Source organism: Phoca vitulina, unplaced genomic scaffold (assembly GCF_004348235.1).
Source record: "Phoca vitulina isolate PV1807 unplaced genomic scaffold, GSC_HSeal_1.0 scaffold10, whole genome shotgun sequence".
Taxonomy (NCBI): Eukaryota; Metazoa; Chordata; class Mammalia; order Carnivora; family Phocidae; genus Phoca; species Phoca vitulina.
In genome coordinates this window covers 23,802,448-23,824,085 of record NW_022589713.1, presented here as the reverse complement: position 1 = coordinate 23,824,085, position 21,638 = coordinate 23,802,448, and the positions used below count along the sequence as shown (strand labels likewise).

The window sequence follows — 21,638 nt, the reverse complement described above, 5'->3', positions numbered from 1 at the left end:
TTTATTGTTGTGGTTATACTGTACTATAAATTACGATATGAGCTAGAGTTGTTAAGAAAACAACAAAAAAGGATTGGACATATTTTTCTCTATATTACTCTATTTGTTTCTATGTTCTTAACATCCAAAGAAAAGAAGATGAGACACTTGCTTAAGAATTACCTTTTTTTCAATGAAAACTGGGAATCTTCTCTGGAGTTAAGTTTCAAGATATCTAAAACATTTTTTAGGTAGTTGCACAAAGCTATAAAACAATGGCCAGTGAGAAAAGCTGATGGTTCATCAATTAGTGTAAATTAAGTAGCAATAGTTTATCAGAATACCATCCATGCTTGTTTGTGTATAGAGCTATATCATGCTCAGCCTAACTCCTAGTAGTTAAAATGAACCTTTACTAGTTCATCTTCCTGCTAAAGAACTTATTACTAAAATGACTTCTGACAGTTTTTCTGAAACCTCAGCACAACAAACAGCTTTTCATTTTGCTGATTATCTTTTACATTGAATTTTATTTTTCCATGTGTGCTTTCTGTACTACTGAATGTTATTAACATGTATGTATATTACCTTTTCAAAACAAAAGAAACACATGCAATCCAACATGACAAAAAGTAGATGAAGAAGGCAGGGAAGAAGATATTAATAGAATTTTATATAAAAAGATAAAACTAGGGGTAAGGTTATTACATGAAATTAAATGTCATAGGTCATATACAGTTGTTAGTGTGGACAACAAAAACTGCTCTGAGTTTTCAATGGACAAAATAAAATGAGAATCATGACTAGTCAAAATATTTATAGTGTATATAGATTCAAAACAAATCAGCTGCTTAAGAGTGACAACTTTTCGTGGCAATGAAGCTTAAGAAAAATCTTACCCATCAATCTGCATGACAGAGATATTGCTGAAACGTCTTCAACAACATCAAGAGGACTTCAAGGGGCCTCTGATCCCCAGAAAGCAGCTTGGGCCAGAAAGCAACTAAGGACAAAAGTGAGTCAAGTAGAAGGCAAGACCATACACTGAAAGTGGGAATCTAAATGAGAAAAGCAACTTGGTAGTTTGAGAGGAATGGAAAAGATTTGAAAAAAAATTTAAATAATAGATTTTACAAAAAGATGTGGTTACAGCCTAGATGAAATTATGCAACATACATGTGTCCCACACCCCATTAACCTGATTCATGACTTTATTCTGAAGCAAAAATATAATGACCCAAGATTAGGGTTAGAGACTCTATAAAGTCAAGAGGTGAGAAGATTCTGGAATAATAAGTAATGTAAGGTCAGGAAACTTTATAACTCTTATATTACTTGTATATATTGACAAAGAATTATTAATTCAATTGACAATAAAGAAAGTAGTTTTTGAAATAATTGATCATGCCCCCATGGGCCAGGCAGGATAAGAAGTCAAATGAAGTCATTAGGGTCCATGGATTCTAAAGTAAGAGCAATCAAATTTGTAGCATCTCAGGGGAGGTATAAGAAATAAGAGAAACAGAAGGCAAAGCGGGTATGGTCAAGGACAAAGACACCCCTGAGGTTGACCAGTTCCAGTAGAGAGGAAAAGCAGTACAATGTAGAAAAAATTATATAACATTGCAAGTCTATAGGCTGGAGTTCAAGCCTGGTTTTACTACCAACGAGCATTTACTAAAGAATATTTTATCTTATTTTATTTACTTTTTATTATTTAAATTCAATTAGCAACATATAGTACATCATTAGTTTCAGATATAGTGTTCAATAACTTATCAGTTGTATATAACAGCCAGTGCTCATCACATCCTGTGCCCTCCTTAATGCCTATTACCCAATTACCCCATGCCCCCACCCACCTCCACTCCAGAAACCCTCAATTTGTTTCCTACAGTTAAGAGTCTCTCATGGCTTTTCTCTCCCTCTGATGACTTCCCATTTAGTTTTCCCTCCCTTCCCCTATGATCCTCTGTGCTGTTTCCTATATTCCACATATGAGTGAAATCATAATTGTCTTTCTCTGACTGACTCACTTCGCTCAGCATAATGCCCTCCAGTTCCCTCCACATCGATGTAAATGGTAAGTATTCATCCTTCCTGATGGCTAATATTCCACTGTATGTGTGTATATATATATATATATATATATATATATATATACACACACACACACGCACCACATCTTCTTTATCCACTCATCTGTTGATGGACATCTTGGCTCTTTCCACAGTTTGGCTATTGTAGACATTGCTGCTATGAACATTGGGGTGCAGATGCCTCTTCGGATCACTGCATTTTTATTTTTGGGGTAAATACCTAGTAGCGCAATTGCTGGGTCCTAGGGTAGCTCTATTTTCAACTGTTTGAGGAACCTCTATACTGTTTTCCAGAGTGTATGCACCAGCTTGCATTCCCGCCAACAGTGTAAGAGGTTTCCCCTTTCTCCACATCCTCGCCAACATTTGTTGTTTCCTGACTTGTTAATTTTAGCCATTCTGACAGTTCTGAGATGGTATCTCATTGTGGTTTTGATTTGTATTTCCCTGTTGCCAAGGGATGTACAGCACTTTTTCATGTGTCTGTTGGCCATTTGTATATCTTCTTTGGAGAAATGTCTATTCATCTCTTTAGCCCAATTCATGACTGGATTATTTGTTTTTTGGGTACTGAGTTTGCTAAGTTCCTTATAGGTCTTGGATACTAGCCCCTTATCTGATATGTCATTTGCAAATATCTTCTCCCATTCTGTCAGTTGCCTTTTAGTTTCGTTGACAGTCTCCTTTGCTGTGCAGAAGCTTTTTATCTCAACGAAGTCCTAATAGTTCATTTTTGCTTTTGTTTCCCTTGCCTTAGGAGACGTGTCTAGCAAGAAGTTGCTGTGGCTGAGGTCACAGAGGTTGCTACCTGTGTTCTCCTCTAGGATTTTGATGGATTCCTGTCTCACATTTAGGTGCTTCATCCATTTTGAGTCTATTTTTGTATATGGTGTAAGAAAATGGTCGAGTTTCATTCTTCTGCATGTGGCTGTCAATTTTCCCAGCACCATTTGTTGAAGAGAATGTCTTTTTTCCATTGCATATTCTTTCCTGCTTTGCCGAAGATTAGTTGACCATAGACTTGAGGGTCCATTTCTGGGTTCTCTCCTCTATTCCACTGATCTATGTGTCTGATTTTGTGCCAGTACCATACTATCTTCATGATTACAGCTTTGTAGTTGAGTTTGAAGTCCAGGATTGTAATGCCACCAGCTTTGGTTTTCTTTTTCAGCATTCATTGGCTATTCGGGGTCTTTTCTGGTTCTGTACAAATTTTGTATTATTAGTTCCAGCTTTGTGAAAAAAGTGGATGGTGTTTTGATAGGGATTGCATTGAATGTGTAGATTGCTTTGGGTAGCATAGACATTTTAACAATTTTTGTCCTTCCAATCCATGAGCATGGAATGTTTTCCCATTTCTTTGTGTCTTCCTCAATTTCTTTCATGAGTATTCTATAGCTTTCTGAGTACAGATCCTTTCCCTCTTTGGTTAGGTTTATTCCTAGGCATCTTACGGTTTTTGGTGCAATTGTAAATGGAACTGATTCCCTTATTTCTCTTTCTTCTCATTGTTAGTGTACAGAAATGCAACTGATTTCTGTGCACTGATTTTATATCCTGCCACTTTACTGAATTCCTGTATGAGTTCTAGTAATTTTGGGGTGGAGTCTTTTGGGTTTTCCACATACAGTATCATGTCATCTGCGAAGAGTGAGAGTTTGACTTTGTCTTTTCTGATTCGGATGCCATTTATTTCTTTTTGTTGTCTGATTGCTAAGGCTAGGACTTCTAGTACTATGTTGAACAATGGTAGTGAGAGTGGACATCCCTGTCATGTTCCTGACCTTAGGGGAAAAGCTGTTTTTCTCCATTGAGAATGATTTTTGCTGTGGGCTTTTCATAGATGGCTTTTATGATATTGAGGTATGTTTCTTCAATCCCTACACTGTGAAGAATTTTAATCAAGAAAGGCTGCTGTACTTTGTCAAATGCTTTCTCTGCATTTAGTGAGAGGATCATATAGTTCTTGTCCTTTCCTTTATTAATGTAGTGTATCACATTGATTGATTTGTGGATATTGAACCACCCTTGCAGCCCAGGACTAAATCCCACTTGGTTGTAGTGAACAATCCTTTTAATGTACCGTTGGATCCTATTGGCTAGTATCTTGGTGAGAATTTTGGCATCTATGTTCATTAGGCATAGTGGTTTGTAATTCTCCTTTTTGATGGGGTCTTTGTCTGGTTTGGGGATCAAGGTAATGCTGGCCTCATAGAAAGAGTTTGGAAGTTTTCCTTCCATTTCTATGTTTTGAAACAGCTTCAGAAGAATAGGTATTATTTCTTCTTTAACTGTTTGGTAGAATTCCCCTGGGAAGCCATCTGGCCCTGGGCTCTTGTTTGTTGGGAGATTTTTGATTACTGCTTCAATTTCCTTACTGGTTATGGGTCTGTTCAGGTTATCTATTTCTTCCTGTTTCAGTTTTGGTAGTGTATGAGTTTCCAGGAATGCATCCATTTCTTTCAGATTGCCTAATTTGTTGGCAAATAGTCGTTCATAATATGTTCTTAAAATTGTATTTCCTTGGTGATGACTGTGATCTTTCCTCTTTCATTCATGATTTTATTTATTTGGGTCATTTCTCTTTTCTTTTTGAGAAGTCTGGCCAGGGGTTTATCAATCTTATTCTTTCAAAGAGCCAGCTCCTAGTTTCGTTGATCTGTCCTTTTTTTTCTGGGTTTCTATTTCATTGATTTCTGCTCTAATCTTTATTAATTCTCTTCTCCTGCTTGGTTTAGGCTTTATTTGCTGTTCTTTCTCCAGCTCCTTAGGGTGTAAGTTTAGCTTGTGTATTGGAGACTTTTCTAAGTTTTTGAGAAAGGCTATGTACTTCCCTCTTAGGACTGCCTTTACTGTATCACAAAGGTTTTGAAGAGTTGATTTTTTTTTTTTTTAAAGATTTTACTTATTTGAGAGAGTGAGAGACAGAGAGAGCACAAGCAGGGGGAGAGGAAGAGAGAGAGAGAGAAGCAGACTCCCGGCTGAGCAGGGAGCCTGACTTGGGACTGGATTCCAGGACCTTGGGATCATGACCTGAGCAGAAGGCAGATGCCTAACCAACTGAGCCACTAAGGCACCCCGAACAATTGTGTTTTTATTTTCATTTGTTTCCATGAATTTTTTAAAATTCTTCTTTAATTTCCTGGTTGACCCATTCATTCTTTAGTAGGATGCTCTTTAACTCCAAGTGTTTTGTCTGTTCCTTCCAGATTTCCTTTTGTGATTGAGTTCGAGTTTCAAAGCACTGTGATCTGAAAATATGCAGGGAATGATCCCAATCTTTTGGTATCAGTTGAGACCTGATTTGTGACCAAGTATGTGATCTATTCTGGAGAATGCTCCATGTGCACATGTGAAGAATGTGTGTTCTGTTGCTTTAGCATGGAATGCTCTGTATATATCTGTGAAATCCATCTGGTCCAGTGTGTCATTCAAAGCCCTTGTTTCCTTGTTGATCTTTTGCTTAGAAGATCTGTCCATTGTTGTGACTGGGGTGTTGAAGTCCCCTACTATTAATGTATTATTATCAATGTGTTTTTATTAATTGGCTTATGTATTTGGCTGCTCCCATTTTAGGGGCATAAATATTTACAATTGTTAGATCTTCTTGCTGAATAGACCCTTTATATAGTGTTCTTCCTCATCTCTTATTACATTCTTTGGTTTAAATCTAATTTGTCTGATATGATTGCTACCCCAGCTTTCTTTTGATGTCCATTAGCATGAGAAATGGTTTTCCACCCCCACCCCCCCACTTTCAATCTGGAGGTGTCTTTGGGTCTGAGTCTGTTGTAGAGAGCATATGGATGGGTCTTGCTTTTTTATCCAATCTGATACCCTGTGTCTTTTGATTGGGGCATTTAGCCCATTTAGATTCAGAGGAACTATTGAAAGATGAATTTAGTGCCATTGTATTACTTGTAAAGTCCCTGTTTCTGTAGGTTGTCTCTGTTTCTTTCTGGTCTATGTTACTTCTGGGCTCTCTCTTTGCTTACAAGATCCCCTTTAGTATTTTTTGCAGGGCTGGTTTAGTGGTCACAAATTCTTTTAGTTTCTGTTTGTCCTGGAAGCTCTATCTCTTTCCATTCTGAATGACAGCCTTTTTGGAAAGTATTCTTGGCTGCATGTTTTTCTCATTTACTACCCTGAATGTATCATGCCAGCACTTTCTGGCCTGCCAGGTCTTTGTGGATTGGTCTGCTGCCAGCCTAATGTTTCTACTGTGGTAGGTTAAGAACATCTTGTCTCAATCTGTTTTCAGGATTTTCTCTTTATCTCTGCAATTTGCAAGCTTCGCTATTATATGTTGGGTGTTGATCTATTTTTATTGATTTTGAGAGGAGTTCTCTGTATGTCTTGGACTTGAATGCCTGTTTCTTTCCCCAGATTAGGGAAGTACCCAGGAATGATTTGCTCAAATATACCTTATGTCCCTCTCTTTCTCCTTCATCAGGGACTCCAATAATTCTAATATTGTTTCGCTTTACGGTATCACTGATTTCTTGAGGCCTCCGTCATGGTCCATTAGTTGTTTTTCCTCTTTTCCTCAGCTTCCTTCCTTTCCATCAACTTGTCTTCTATGTCACTTACTTCCTCTTCTGCCTCATTTACCCTAGCTGTTACAGCATCCAATTTAGACTGCATCTCAGTTAAAGCATTTTTAATTTTGGCCTGATTAGATTTTATTTCTGCACTAACAGATTCTCTAGTGTCTTTTATGCTTTTTTCAAGCCCCTTTAGTAACTTTATGATCATTATCCTGAATTCCAGCTGTGACATTTTACTTCTATCTGTATAGATTAGATCTGTAGCAGAGAGTATTACCTCTGGTTCTTTCTTTTGTTGTGAATTTCTCCTTCTAGTCATTTTGCCCAGAGAAGAATGGGTGAACTAGAGAAAATAAAAAATCAACCATGACCCAAGCAAAATAGACACTAAACAAATCTGAAACAGTCAGAAACCAGAAAAAGAAAAGAAAAAGAAAAAAAAGGGGGGTCAGAGAGAGACTATAATCTCCCAGGTGGAAAAAACAGGGTGATCCACTTGGTCCTGGGTGTATTTTGGTCTGTTTGTTAGAAGACACTAAATCCCAATATTGTAAAGAAAGCAAAACTTAAATATATATACAGAAATAAAATTTCATACAGTAAAAGGAAGCCAAAAATGAAGAATATGTCTATAAAATGTAAATGTAAAAACTGAAAGTTAAAAAAAACTTAAAAACAAAGAGTTGATAAAATAAGAAACTTGTTGAAAAGGAAAGAAAGAAAAGGAAAATTTTAAACTGAAAGATAAAGAAATCATGAGAAAAAAAGCTCAAAATCTATATTCTATTTTCCCCTAGTGCTGGAGTTTTGCTGTCCTGTGTGCTCCATAAACTTGGTGTTTGCCTGTTTTTCCAGCTGGTCTTCTGGGGGAAGGGCCTGCTGCACTGATTCTCAGGTGTCTTTGCCTGGGTGGAGTTGCACCACCCCTTGCCAGGGGGCCAGCCACCGTGTAAGCCGCTTCTGGTTGCTCTATGTGGGTTTTGTTTCCTGAAGGCTTTCCAGGCCTCTTTGGAGGATGAAAAAAATGGCCACTCCTGGATCACCAGCCCCGGAGTTGAAAGATCACAGTCCCCTCTCTTCAGTAAACCTTCAGGGATAGGTGGTCTTCACTTTTGTGTGTGCCAAACTCTGCAGACTGCTGTGGTGCACGCCCACACTGATCTTCCTAGGGAAAGGTGGAGGGTCACAGTCTTTCTGCCCTTTGCAGGGCCCACGCATGGAGAGCTGTCGCCTAAGCATGCCATGATTCGAGGTTTATGACGAACCGAGCTGAGAGCCCCCTCCCGGGCTCACTGACCATAACCAGTTTCCCCTGCTCCAGTGCTTGGGAACACTGCCAGTTCAGGCACCCCCATTCTTTCTGTGATTCCAGGGATCTCCTGAGGCCACACTGTCCCACCTAGGATTCTGCCCTACTTTACCACCTGAACAGCTTTCAGGCAGGGATGTCTCTCACTGGAGCAGATTTCTAAAGGTTCTGATTTTGTGCTCAGGGGCTATACCAATTTCTGGGAACTGGCTTGTGGAGGCCCCCTCCCCCTGCCATTTATCTTCTAATAGATCCTCTCGGATTCACTTCTCCACACCTCCTACCTTGCAAAAAGTGGTCGCTTTTCTATTTGTAGAATTCGTCGCTTTTCTATTTGTAGAATTCCAGAAATTCTTTTCTTACATCTCAGGTTGAATTCATAGGTGTTCAGAATGATTAGATAGTTATCTAGCTAAATTCAAGGGACCAGATGAAACGAGGTCCCCTACTCTTCCACCATCTTGCCTCCCCTATTTTATTTTATTATTTTATTTATTTGAAAGAGAGAGAGAGAGAGTGAGAGAGAGAGAGAGCATGAGCGAGGGGCACAGGAGAGGGACAAGCAGGCTTCCTGCTGAGTAGAGAGCCCGATTCAGAGCTCGATCCCAGGATCCTGGGATCATGACCTGAGCTGAAGGCAGACATTTAAGTGACTGAGCCATTCAGGTGTCCCTACTAAAGAGTATTTTAAAATTATCTGTAATGTAGGGGTGCCTGGGTGGCTCAGTCATTAAACGTCTGCCTTCGGCTCGGGTCATGATCCCAGGGCCCTGGGATTGAGCCCCGCATCGGGCTCCCTGCTCTGAGGGAAGCCTGCTTCTCCCTCCCCCACCCTCTCTGCTTGTGTTCCCTCTCTCGCTGTGTCTATCTCTGTCAAATAAATAAAATCTTAAAAAAAAAAATTATCTGTAATGTAGGGGTGCCTGGGTGGCTCAGTTGGTCTAGTGTCCAACTCTTGATTTCAGCTCAGGTCATGATCTCAGGGTCATGAGTTCGAGCCCCATGTCAGGCTCCCTGTTGGATGTGGCGCCTGCTTAAGATTTTATCTCACCCTCTCCCTCTCTGAAAAAAAAAAAAAAGTTATGTAAAGGTGTTGAAAAAAACCCAATTGCCACATTTTTTCTAGCAATAAAATTAAATTTTGTAACTATGCTTCTGCCCAACTACACTAACATTTAAGAGATAATGAAGGAAATTAAAAAGAAAAAGTCATTAAAAATACAAGTTTTGTTTGCATATCAAATCTTTTTTCTTCATAAGTTAATATATAAAAGGCTGCAAGATAGATGACTTCAGAAGAACCAGATTACATATATTTGTTATCTTAAATACATCTGACTACTAATTAATGAACGTAGATGAATTATCTCTAGGTTTATCTGTTTCTAATTAAATATATTTGTTTTTCAAGTTGAAATGCACATTAAACTCCTTAAACATTTCTCTGCCAGATGGGTAAATTTATATTTAGAAAATTAACAATATTTTTCAGGAAGGCTGGATTTCTTTAAACATTGCAGTAAGCATGTTGTACTACGGAAATACTCGCTCAAACATGCTTCAAATACTTTATGTACAAGTAACTGGAAAATATGGATTACAAAACTGAGTAATGTGCTCTGGTTTTGCCATAACCTTTCGTAATCCTTTACTGGCTTACCACACACATTCCTGGAAGGTTTATCATTTAAGTTTGTTTTTGTCTTCTTTCTTGTGTTTTCTGATGATAAAAATAAAACATGCTATTCTTTGAAAAAAACCACAAAATGATAAAACCTCAAACCTTACTCATTACAGAAATGTACAACTTAAAAGTCTCCTATAATTTGATCCCTTACAACCACTGTTTAAGTCTTAGTATGTATTATGAAATATTTACTTCTACCTTAATAGTTTTATAAAGGATAGAGCTTGATAGGCAATTTTAGAAAAAAGCAAAATAGAGAAAGAGGGGAAAATAGAGAAAACAAAGGGAAAAGAAGAAGAAATTTGAAACAAGTTGAGCACAGCTATGCCAGGTACCAGCTACTTGCTCCATACTGATTACTTCATTTTAGCTTCCCAACAACCCTGAAATTTTGGTATTTCTTTATCCAATTTAAAAGGCACACAATGTTCAGTTTCCTGGCTTTGATAATATACTATAATTGTGTGAGATCCATTTGGGGAATTAGGATGATAGGCATACAAGATCCCTCTGCACTTTTTTTTTTTTTTTTTTACAACTTCTTATGAGTCTATAATTATCTTAAAATAAAAAGTTAAAATGAGTGGTTCAAATGGTACCATAGGAAGACCCTGAACTCAGCTCCTTCCGCAGATACACCAAATCTTCAGCTCCACATAGAACAACTTTCTCTGAAAAAGACCTGAAAACTACCTGAACAGCTCCTCCACAATAAAAGATAGAAAGGCTATATCAAGGGCACCTAGCTGGCTCAGTCAGTAGACCATGTGACTCTTGATCTTGGGATTGTGAGTTCAAGCCCCATGTTGGGTGTGGAGATTACTTAAAAATAAAAAAAGGCTACATCAAGATGGGTAGGAGAGGTAGAGATGTAGTCTCACCAAAAATCCTACCCTTCAGTGTGGCAACCCATAAGCAGGAGGGATCTCATAAATATGGACTATATCCCTGAGGAGCAAGGGGATTAAGCCCCACTTCAGGTACTCCCATCCTTGGGATCTGCACCAGAGAGATGAGACCCTAAAATGTCTGGCTTTGAAAACCAATAGGATTCACATCCAGGAGAACCAAAAGGCTCCAGGAAACTGAGACTCCACTCTTAAAGGGCTCATGTATAGATTTACCCATCTTGGGACCCATCAAAAGCAGCAAGTTGAAAAGAACTTAGACCTTATATGAAGGAGATTCACTGGCCAATCTTAAAGCATCTGCTGGAGTGCCAGGATCTATTTGAACTCTCTCTGGGGATGCAGATGCTGGCAGGTGTCATTTTTGCACTCTCCCTGTATATCTTGCTAGTCCTGCTTGCCCTGTGGCACCACACTACTAAACCCAGCAAACAGGCATGGTCTGACCCTGTGCTACCACATGGCCCTGCCTCACTGAACTCAGCAAGTGGGCTACCCAGCTGGGTGCTCCCTTGAGGCCTCATCCCAGTAAATCCAGGGGATGGTATCATCTTGGCCCATCCCTCCTTTATGGCCCCACCAAAGCTGTTCACACAAGGGACACCCCTTGACTGTTGGCTCTGGTGGCCAGGGGGATTGCATTTCTGGGCTCCATGGGGCTGAAACAATCAGAGAGGCAGTCCTTGGCAGGCTATCACCCCCAGGACACTGCACAGACAGCAGAGTGAAACACATTTCATGTTCCTGTGACCATTCCTTTAAGACTGGGAGAGATAGGAGTTGTGCTTAATACATAGAAACAAAGACAGTGGCACCTGGGTGGCTCAGTCGGTTAAGCATCCAACTCTTGATTTTGGCTCAGGTCATGATCTCTGGGTTGTGAAATCGAGCCCTGTGTCGGGCTCCATGCTCAGTTGGGAGTCTGCTTGAGATTCTCTCTCTCCCTCTGCCCCTCCCCCCCTCAAATAAACAAATCTTTAAAAGAAGAAGAAACAAAGAGAATCAAGCAAAATGAGGAAAAAGGAATATGTTCCAAACAAGAAAACAAGATAAAACCCCAGAAAAAAACCATAATGAAATGCAGATAAGTAATTTACCTGATAGAGTTAAAAGTAATGGTCATAAAGATGCTCACTGATCTAAGAAGAATGGATGAACACAGCAAGAACTTCAACAAAGATAGAAATATAAGGAAATACTGAACAGAAGTCAAAAAGCTGAAGAATGCAATAAATGAACTGAAAAAATGCACAAGAGGGGTTCAACAACAAACCAGATAAAGCAGAAGAACAGATCAGTGACCTAGAAGATGGGGGAGTGAAACTCACCAAAACAAAATAGAAAAAAAAATTTTTAAAGTGAAGATAGCTTAAGGGACCTATGAAACAACATCAAGTGAAATGACATTTGTATTACAGGGGTCCCACAAGGAGAAAAGAGAGAAAAAGAAACAGAAAACTTATTTGAAGAAATAATGACCGAAAATTAGGGAAGGAAACAGAGTTGCAGATGCAGGAGTCCAGGACCAGACAGCTTCACTGGTGAATTCTATCAAATATTCAAATAAGATTTAATATCTATCCTTCTCAAACTCTTCCAAAAAACTGAAGAGGAGGGAATACTTCCAAACCCTATTTATTTATTTATTATTATTATTATTTTTTTAAAATTTAAGTTATCTGTATACCCAACGTGGGGCTCAAACTCATGATCCTGAGATCAAGTGTCTTATACTCCTCCAACTAAGCCAGCCAGGTGGCCCCCAAACTCATTTTATAAAGCCAGCATTACCTTGGTACCAAGAACAGACAAGACACCACACACACAAAAAGGAAAATTACAGGCCAATATCCCTGATGAACACAGATGCAAAAATCCTTAATAAAATATTAGTAAACTAAATTCAACAATACATTAAAAAGGTCATACACTATGATCAAGTGGGATTTATTTCAGGGATGCAAGGATGGTTTAACATCTGCAAATAAATCAATGTTATATACCACATTGAGAAAATGATCATTTGATCATCTAAGTAGATGCAGAAAAAACATTTCACAAAATTGAACATCTATTCATAATAAAACTCTCAACAAAGTTGTTATAGTGAATGCACCTCAACATAATAAAGGCCCATATATAACAAGCCCACAGCAAACATACTCAATGGTAAAAAGCTGAAAACTTTTCCTTTAATAATTAGGAACAAGATAAGGATGCCCACTCTTGCCACTTTTATTCAACATAGTATTGGAAGTCCAGAGCAATTAGGCAAGAAAAAGAAATTAAAAAGCATCTAAATTAGAAAGGAAGAAGTGAAACTGTCATTATTTGCAGATAACATGATTTTTATATAGAAAATGCTGTAAGACTTCACCAAAAAGCTATTAGAATAAACAAATTCAGCAAAGTTGCAGGATTACAAAATCAACATACAACAATATTATATTTTTATACTGTAACAATGAACTATCAGAAAGAGAAATTTAGAAAATTCCATTTACAACTGCACCAAAAAGAATAAAATACCTAGGAATAAATTTCACCAAGCAGGTAAAAGATCTGTACAATGAAAACTATAAGACACTGATGAAATAAATTGAAGAACACACAAACAAATGGAAAGATATTCCATGCTCATGGATTTGAAGAATTAATATTGTCAAAATATCGATATTATCCAAAGCAATCTATAGATTCAATGCAATTCCTATAAAAATTCCAATGGCATTTTTCACAGAAATAGAGCAAAGAATCCTAAAATTTGTATGGAACCACATAAGATCCCAAAGAGCCAAAGCAATCTTGAGAAAGAATAAGCTGGAAGCATCATACTTCCTGATTTCAAATTATATCATGCTATAATAATGAAAACAGTATTGGCATAAAAACAGACATAAAGATAAATGGAACAGAATAAAGAGCCGAGGGAAAAAACCCACATGTATATAGCTGATTATTTATGACAAAGGAGGCAAAAATATATAATGGGGAAAAGACAGTCTCTTTAATAAATGGTATTGGAAAAACTGGACAGCCACATGCAAAAGAATGAAAATATACCACTATCTTACACCATACATAAATTAACTCAAACTGGATTAAAGACTTGAATACAAGACCAGAAACCACAAAATTCCTAGAAGAAAACATAGGCAGTAGGCTCCTTGACACTGCTCTTTGCAGTATTTTTTTTTTTTTGTAACTGATTCCCAAGGCAATGGCAACAAAAGCAAATATAAACAAATGGGACTACATCAAACTTAAAACCTTCTGCACAGCAAAGGAAACCATCAATAAAATAAAAAGGCAACCTCCTGAATGGGACAAGGTATTGGCAAATTATATATCAAATAAGGGGTTAATAGCCAAAATAGATAAAGAAGTCCTATAACTCAATAACAAAGTAACAATCCAATTAAAAAAATAGGTAGAAGTTCTAAATAGAAATTTTTCCAAAGAAGACATACAGATGGCCAACAGTCACATGAAAAAAATGCTCAATATCACTCACCATCAAGGAAATACAAATCAAAACCACAATGAGATATCATCTCACACCTGTCATAACGGCTATTTTCAAGAAGATAGAAAATAACAAAAAAAGAAACATTCTAATTTTCTCTCACAAAAAAAAGAAATGTACTCTAATTTTCCCATTTACTTATGAAATCTAAAAAATGAGGTGGGAGGCGCCTGGCTGGCTCAGTTGGAAGAGCATGTGACTCTTGATCTTGGGGTTATGAATTTGAGCCCCACATTGGGGGGTAGAGTTTACTTAAGAAAATAAATAAAGGGGGCATTTAAAAAATAAGTAAAAAAAATTAAAAATGAGGTGGAAAAGATAAATTATTAACTAAAATTAAATTTTAACATTTCACAGCTTTCGATGCCAGTCCACAGTGTATCTTTCCTTCTGACCGTTCTTGTAGTTCACTTTGTATGACACACTTTAGTACTTGGGTATATATTGTTTTCTGCTCTTAGCTAATTATTTTTTTCTCTCCATTTGTATTTTGAGCTCATTAAGAGCTGTACTTCCTTTCCAACCCTATCTTTCAGAGTAAATAGTTGGTAATGAATAAATGCTAGTTGACTTGTACTCTGCCAATCATATGTTACTTCTATAAAAAATTAGCTACAATATTTACAGGAGGCAGAAATTGATTAAATTTAACTATTAATTATGGGTTTATTGGGTAGAAAGTAGAAGACATTTTACTTGATACCATATCATCCTAATACATTAAAAGAAAATGCTATATGTCACAAATCAGTACTGCAGCTAAATAGCTTCATGCTCTGCCTCTACCAGTTGTTTCTTTTTTAAAAAATGACTCTTCCAACTATAGAATATTCTGCTTTTCTAAAGGAAGATGACACCTGTTTGACAACTTTATTCCTATAAGAAATGGTTTTCTAATATGAAATTAAAAAATTAAAAGGGAATAACTATATGGTACTTAGTGTTACACCATTACTTTCAGCATATTATGACTAATCCTAAATTTAAACATCTTGGTTGATGACACAAAATTCAAGAGATCTAGGTCTGAATTTTTCCTTTCTTGTTTAAGCAATGAGTAGAAAAGTACATAGAACACATTGAAGACTCTGACTTATTCAAAGATAGGCTCCTAAAATATTAACGACTCAAATGATACAGATCAAATATAGGCCTGATGCTGCTAGGTTTTAAGGTATAAACTTTTAAAGTTTTTCCAGGTTATTAGTTAGCATTCTTTAATCTTCCTAATCCATATTTAACAAAGTTATTTCAGAATTCATCAGTGCCATTAACAAAAGTTTACCCATACACATATATAATTACATATACATAATTTTAATATCCATATTGACTTTCCTATAAAAAGTTTTCTGTCCTGCTGGTGAATGTGCTCATGTCTGTACGTTATATTTGAACTTTGATTTGATATAATACTACTTTAATTATGACAGTAATGTAATTTATAATGCTATTTTTCTCCTGTCTTCTTCCTATAGGGAAAGAACATGAAACCCAGAAGCTTGGCACATGAATTCAGAGCAGCTCTTCTTGCCCTAATACATCTTAGCATTCTGAGAAAATTAATGAACCCAGAAAAACCTCTTTTAGGAAGTAGGATTCAGGGAACTATAATCTTTCACGTTAATGTCAGAACACTAAAGGCCAAGTGTCTTGTCGAACGGCATACAGGTAATGAGGTGAACTGAAGGGGTTTCCTCATTCCCACCATACTCCTCCAATCCCAGGCCTCACTGTCTGTGTTCCATGGAAGAAGGTTATAGTTCTGAATTGTTTGTACCCTTTATAAAGATTACACTGTGTATATTTCCACAGAGCAAGGTCACATTAATCTCACACAATTCTTTCAAAACCTCAAAAGAGGTTTTTGGAATTCCGTCCTCCCTGAGCTTATACATATACACATATATTTAAAGATTTTATTTATTTATTTGACAGAGGGAGCACCAGCAGGGGGAGTGGCAGGCAGAGGGAGAAGGAGAAGCAGGCTCCCGGATGAGCAGGGAGCCTGATGCAGGGCTCGATCCCAGGACCATGGGATCATGACCTGAACTGAAGGCAGACGTTTAACCGACTGAGCCACCCAGGCGCCCCTCTGAGCTTATAATTAATCAAATTAAAAATTCTTCATGAGATAAGAAAAGGAACTGGAAATGAACCAAAAGAGCAAGAACCTGGATAAGCTAAATATTTTTTGTAGATGAAAAACTTTTCTGAAGAAAACAGTGACATGCATATAAATTCCCAAATCCTATTTAAGTAGTAAATCAGATATCCTGAGGGTTAGACTTGGCCTTAAAGGTAGGCAGCTACCTATGCCCGAAAATCTGCAGGACTCATTCCTAAATGTTTTGAGTGGTGAAGACAGTCCCAAAGGTAGGGGAAGCGTGAGGCTGGGTTGGGCTCCTTCAGAACCCTGAGGGGAACATCTACCTGGTACTTGTGTCCCAAATCAGAAGTGCTAAGACCTACTTAATTTATTATAAATATGGCTTACAGTACCTCTGTAGGGTGGAAAACTATGTTATCTAGTTTGTAATCTCCATGAATCAAATTTTCTTCATTGTCATTATCTGGCAAGTTTTTCATTAGCCAGTCAGATAGCTGTTTCATGGCAGGGATGTCCTGATGAGCTACAGCTTGATATTGCTCTGTCCAGGTTGATACCTAAAGATATACAAATAAAAATTATGGAGCTGAAAGTAGAAGTAAGATCCAACAATTCTAAAATTAAAACAAAATTCGATTATATCAAATTTGGTCTTATTCCTAAATGCTCAAGACAAATGCCTATAAGTGACCTTCACATGAGCCTAAAACATTTTTTTAAAAAGCCTTAAACATTTAAATCTCTCTTCCATCTAGTTCATTTTGCTAACCTAGATTTTTATCAGGAAAAAAAAAATACTGGCATAGGAATCAAGAAATGTGGGTTCTAGTCTTTTTTCTGCAATTATTTTGTGGAAGAAAAAAGAATGTACACAAACACATACACACAAATAAATAAGAATAGGAGATTTCTGGAAGGGTCACAAGAAATAAGTAATCACTGAAAAAGGAAATATGGGGGCTAGAAGAAGAGATATTTTTACTTTTCATTTCAATAACTTTTCTTATTACCCACAGAATCTTCTAAATATATTTCAGGTATAAGAAATGCAAAGACTTTTTATTATTCTTAGAATCAAATGAAACAACTCAAACTCTTCTCAAAGTCCTCCATCAATTGAGACCATATTATTTATCAGCTTATAGTTCTCTCCACATTCCCCAAGGTATTCTGTTCAACTTAGTGCAGTAAAGACCTTCATCTTTGGAATCATACAGACCTGGGTATAAATTATGTCTAAGCCACTTATTCATGTATTATTTGATATCCATTAGCCTTAGATTCCTCATCTACAAAATGGGGGTAATAATATTTATGTCTTAGGGTTGCTACAAAGATTTAAAAAGAGTAGGTCAGCAACTCACCTACCATGGGACCTGGCATATAATAAGTACTCTCTAAATCTTGGTTCCCTTCTCTCTTTAGTCAGCCCCCTCAAAAAGACATACAAACAAAAGGAAATAGTCCCGTACATATCTGGTCTAGCTGTCCCTTTGAAATGTTCACCATGTCTTCCCTATCACTCTTGATTTTCTCTTTCCTTATATATACAATGCAAGACATATCTCTCCCACAAAGCTTCCCCCACCTAAGCAAAGGCACACTGACATCCACCCTCTGAATGGAATAGCTCTCATCATGAGTACCAAACCATTTACTACTAGATTAAATACTCCTTTATTCTATTTTCAAGTTCCATGTAAATGAGATTCATGTACAGGTCTCTCAAAAAATGACCAAAAGTTCCTCTAGGGAAAGAAGTTACTTTTATTTTCTTGACATTTAACACAGTACTCAGCAAGTATTAAACACATAGTTGTGCTTAATAGATATGTTAACTTAAAAAGGGAAACTGTATAGAAAATATATTGATAAATTAAATGAAGAGGCTGAAAAGCTTTAAATTTGTATGCATGTACATGTTGTTAGTTATAGAAGCTTAGGCTAAAAAAACCTGATCTAAACATATAAAATTATTTTATGCTACCAAGAAGCCAATATAAAGGCTGATATTAAAAGTTATACCCAAGTTTCAGGAAAGTATAAAATAGGTTTTTATTTTGACTAATAACATATATTATTTCCAAGACCTTGAGAAAAGGAGCTCTTTATGTGGATGTATTACCTGTCTTTTGCAATAGCCAGCACCTCGACCATAACCTTCCAGCTGCAATGACTGTACATTCAAGGAATGTAAGTGAGCCAAGGTTTCTATCATGGCCACATACATGGCTGAGCGTTCTGCTGGGCTAACTCCAGGAATTGTGAAATCACGAAAGATTCGACCCTATGGAAACAATTACAACAAATAATTTAAAACAAAATAAATGTTTTCATACCAATTATTTGCTGTCATAATCCCCCATTGCCTCAAAAAAAAAAAAAAAAATCAGGATAATAGTTTACAACCAAAAACAATTCTTTGTAGAACATGCTAGAAAAACATTCTTTTGAGGAACGTGTTCAATAGAGTATATGTGCCAAAGGAAAAATACAAGGACATTCCAAGTTGAACATAAAGGACAAAAACTACTCTCAAGTTACATTTTGCAAAAAAACACTTTTTTTAAAACACTTTGAATTTATTGTGCTTAATGGATTGATTTTCTGTTTGGAGTCATTTTCTTCCCCCCTACCATCTGGAGTGTTTGGTTATTGCCATTACATATAGCTCTTTATTGCCACCTAGAGGAAAATTTAAGAATACGCTAACGGGCCCTAGTTAACTAAATTTGTTCCTAGTCTATTTCATCCCTCCCACATTGCCTGTGCTCAAATTAAAACAAAAGTTTAAGCCCTTGCAACTAATTACCTAAATGCTAATTAATAAACTATCATTTATTAACATCTAATTTCATAATTAAAAATAAAAGTAACAATAAAGTGAGATTAAGTGTTAATTTACCTGCACATGGTCCATCAAGTAAAATTCTGTTCCAATGACAGAAGGATCACTGCAGTACAATAAAGGCTTGGGAACAGGGAATCCAACTGAAAACAAAGCTTTCTGGACTTTAAATTCTCTATCAATCTAAATAGGATGATAGATTATTAAAAATCAGAAACACAGAAATTTTTAAGTTTTTTTAAAATTTAGTTATTTTTTTTTAGTAATCTCTATACCCAACGTGGCACTCAAACTCATGACCCCAAGATCAACAGTTGTGTGCTCTTCCAACTGAGCCAGCCAGGTGCCCCAGAAACACAGACATACAATAACTATTTGTGAGCTTACATTAAGGCTAGAAATCAATTTTGAAACAGTAATCAACAAATGACCTAGAGGATAATAATTTCCTTAAAAGTAGTCTTAGTGCAATTATTACAATTATAATTAGCCAGCACTAAAAACCCCCTGATAATTAGGCTAAAGGATAGGCACATGCATGGGACTTAATCTTGGCTCTGTTAATATGAAGGCAACAGTTCTCGACCACAATATTTCAGATTATCATAAAAACATCTTTGTTCTCAGCAGTTCCCTGCTTGCTCATTGGCTTACTCTTGCTCACTCTTTCTTTCTCATATCTCCCAAGGGGGCTCAGGCAAGTCTCTATTCTACTGCTCTGGGCACAGTCAGCTACAGGGTGCTGGGCGAGAGCAGTAAGTGCTGGTAGAAGGGAAAAACCACTATCTCCTTCTGGAGATCAAAAGAGGTACTTGTTTCTAAAGCAGGGGTAGGGGAATCCTTCCTGGTACCCAAGGCTACCACGGAGCTCAGGATAACCATGGGGAAAGGAGGCAATGAGATGCAAGCTAGTACTGAAGCAGGAACCCAAATAAGATAAAAGGGCCTCCTCAACCAGGACAGATATATGGGCCTATCACTCAGGACCTGAGGACACACCTTATAGCAGAGCTGTGATGCTGACTCACCTGTTCCAGACTCAGTGGTGACTGATCACTTTCCTTTTTTTTTTTCCAAGATTTATTTATTTATTTTAGATGGGGGTAGGGGAGAGGCAGAGGGAGAGGGAGATTCTTAAGCAGACTCCTTGCTGAGCTCAGAGCACAGAACCCAACACAGGACTCGTCTCTGGGCTTGATCTCATGACCTGAGCTGAAACCAAGAGTCCGATGCTTAACCAACTGTGCACCACCCAGGAGCCCTGTGACTGATCACTTCTAAGGAGGAGAAACCATGCAGCTCACTTTGACAGCTGACAGCAGGGATAAAGCAGCAGTTAATAAAGATTAACTAGAGCAGGGACATGACTAAACGCATGACCAAGGTGAGAGAAGCCAGTGGAACCAAAGGTTATGAAAGAAGCGTCTGTAATCACCCTGATGCTGGGGGTGGGGTGGGTGGGGTAAGGACAAAGGGGTTAGGGAGTCATAAAGCAGATGGCAGTGTGAGAACATTGCTTTTTTCAGCGCGGACTTAGAAGAAAATGAGGGGAGTTGAAACCAACTAAGCCAGATCCTTGGGCTGAGAGCATTACGTTATTTTCTGATGTCTTCTGGTAGAAAGTTATCAAGAAGAGAGACAAAGAGAGTTGTTTATTGGGGCATAAATTTCTGGGCATAAGTGGGTATTCTCCTTCAGCCTTACCATGTTGACACTTAATAAAAGTTACCCAACTTTTTAAATCTTAAGCATCCAAGTTACTTCATATTTCTTGGATATGGAACCAAGAAAGCCAGAATCTGCATTTTTCCATTACTGTAATCTTAAGCCTATCCTTCAGTGGCCCTAACCCAGTCAGCTGGGCCTGGGAAATACCTATTATACATGGTTACAATACCCTAAATATGCACAGTGCTTTTACTGTTCTCTAGGATTTTGATTTCTGTTCTCTCCTGTTTTCATCTCTAAAATTCTACAGATAATAGCTATTTCCTGAAAACAGTCAATTTTTAACAAATCTTTTTAAATTCTCACAAAGCCTAATATTTAGAGAATACTATAAAATGATTATTCAAATATTTCTTATTAGCAAAATATCAGTGGGTTTGTCAGAGCAAATATATTAAGATAATTCAGTGAAAAAAAAAGATACTTCAGTGAGCAGATATTGTTATAAGATATAATTTTTAAAACACAATTAAAATATGTAACCAAAGTACAAACATCTATAAATGAGCAGCACTGAAAATATTCACTATATGACTGCATATCTAGCCAATTGTAAGGAAAGAATCAAATCCACATGAAGACTGGTTATTGCTCAAGGTTAATGACCTAGGGGCGCCTGAGTAGCTCAGTCGTTAAACATCTGCTTCGGCTCAGGTCATGATCCCAGGGTCCTGGGATCGAGCCCCGCATCAGGTTCCCTGCTCCGCTGGAGGCCTGCTTCTCTCTCTCCCACTCCCCCTGCTTGTGTTTCCTCTCTCGCTATGTCTCTCTCTGTCAAATAAAAAAATTAAAAAAAAATAAAATCTTTAAAAAAAAAAGATTAATGAACTAAAGACAGCCTCAGATTTTAACCTCAAGTTCTCTTTAAAAACAACAAGGGATACAATTCAAGTGAAA

General features: G+C 37.3%; 1 protein-coding gene across 1 annotated transcript in view; it reads right to left on the bottom strand.

The window, feature by feature from the left end:
- ACAD11 (acyl-CoA dehydrogenase family member 11) overlaps positions 1-21,638 on the bottom strand; it is a 99,155-nt gene that overhangs the window by 70,828 nt on the left and 6,689 nt on the right. Inside the window, exons 3-5 of the mRNA XM_032408692.1 lie at positions 19,071-19,196; positions 18,291-18,452; positions 16,558-16,722 (exon numbers count right to left, since the gene is read on the bottom strand). Coding sequence (XP_032264583.1) covers positions 16,558-16,722; positions 18,291-18,452; positions 19,071-19,196 — 453 coding nt within the window. The remainder of the gene's footprint in view (positions 1-16,557; positions 16,723-18,290; positions 18,453-19,070; positions 19,197-21,638) is intronic.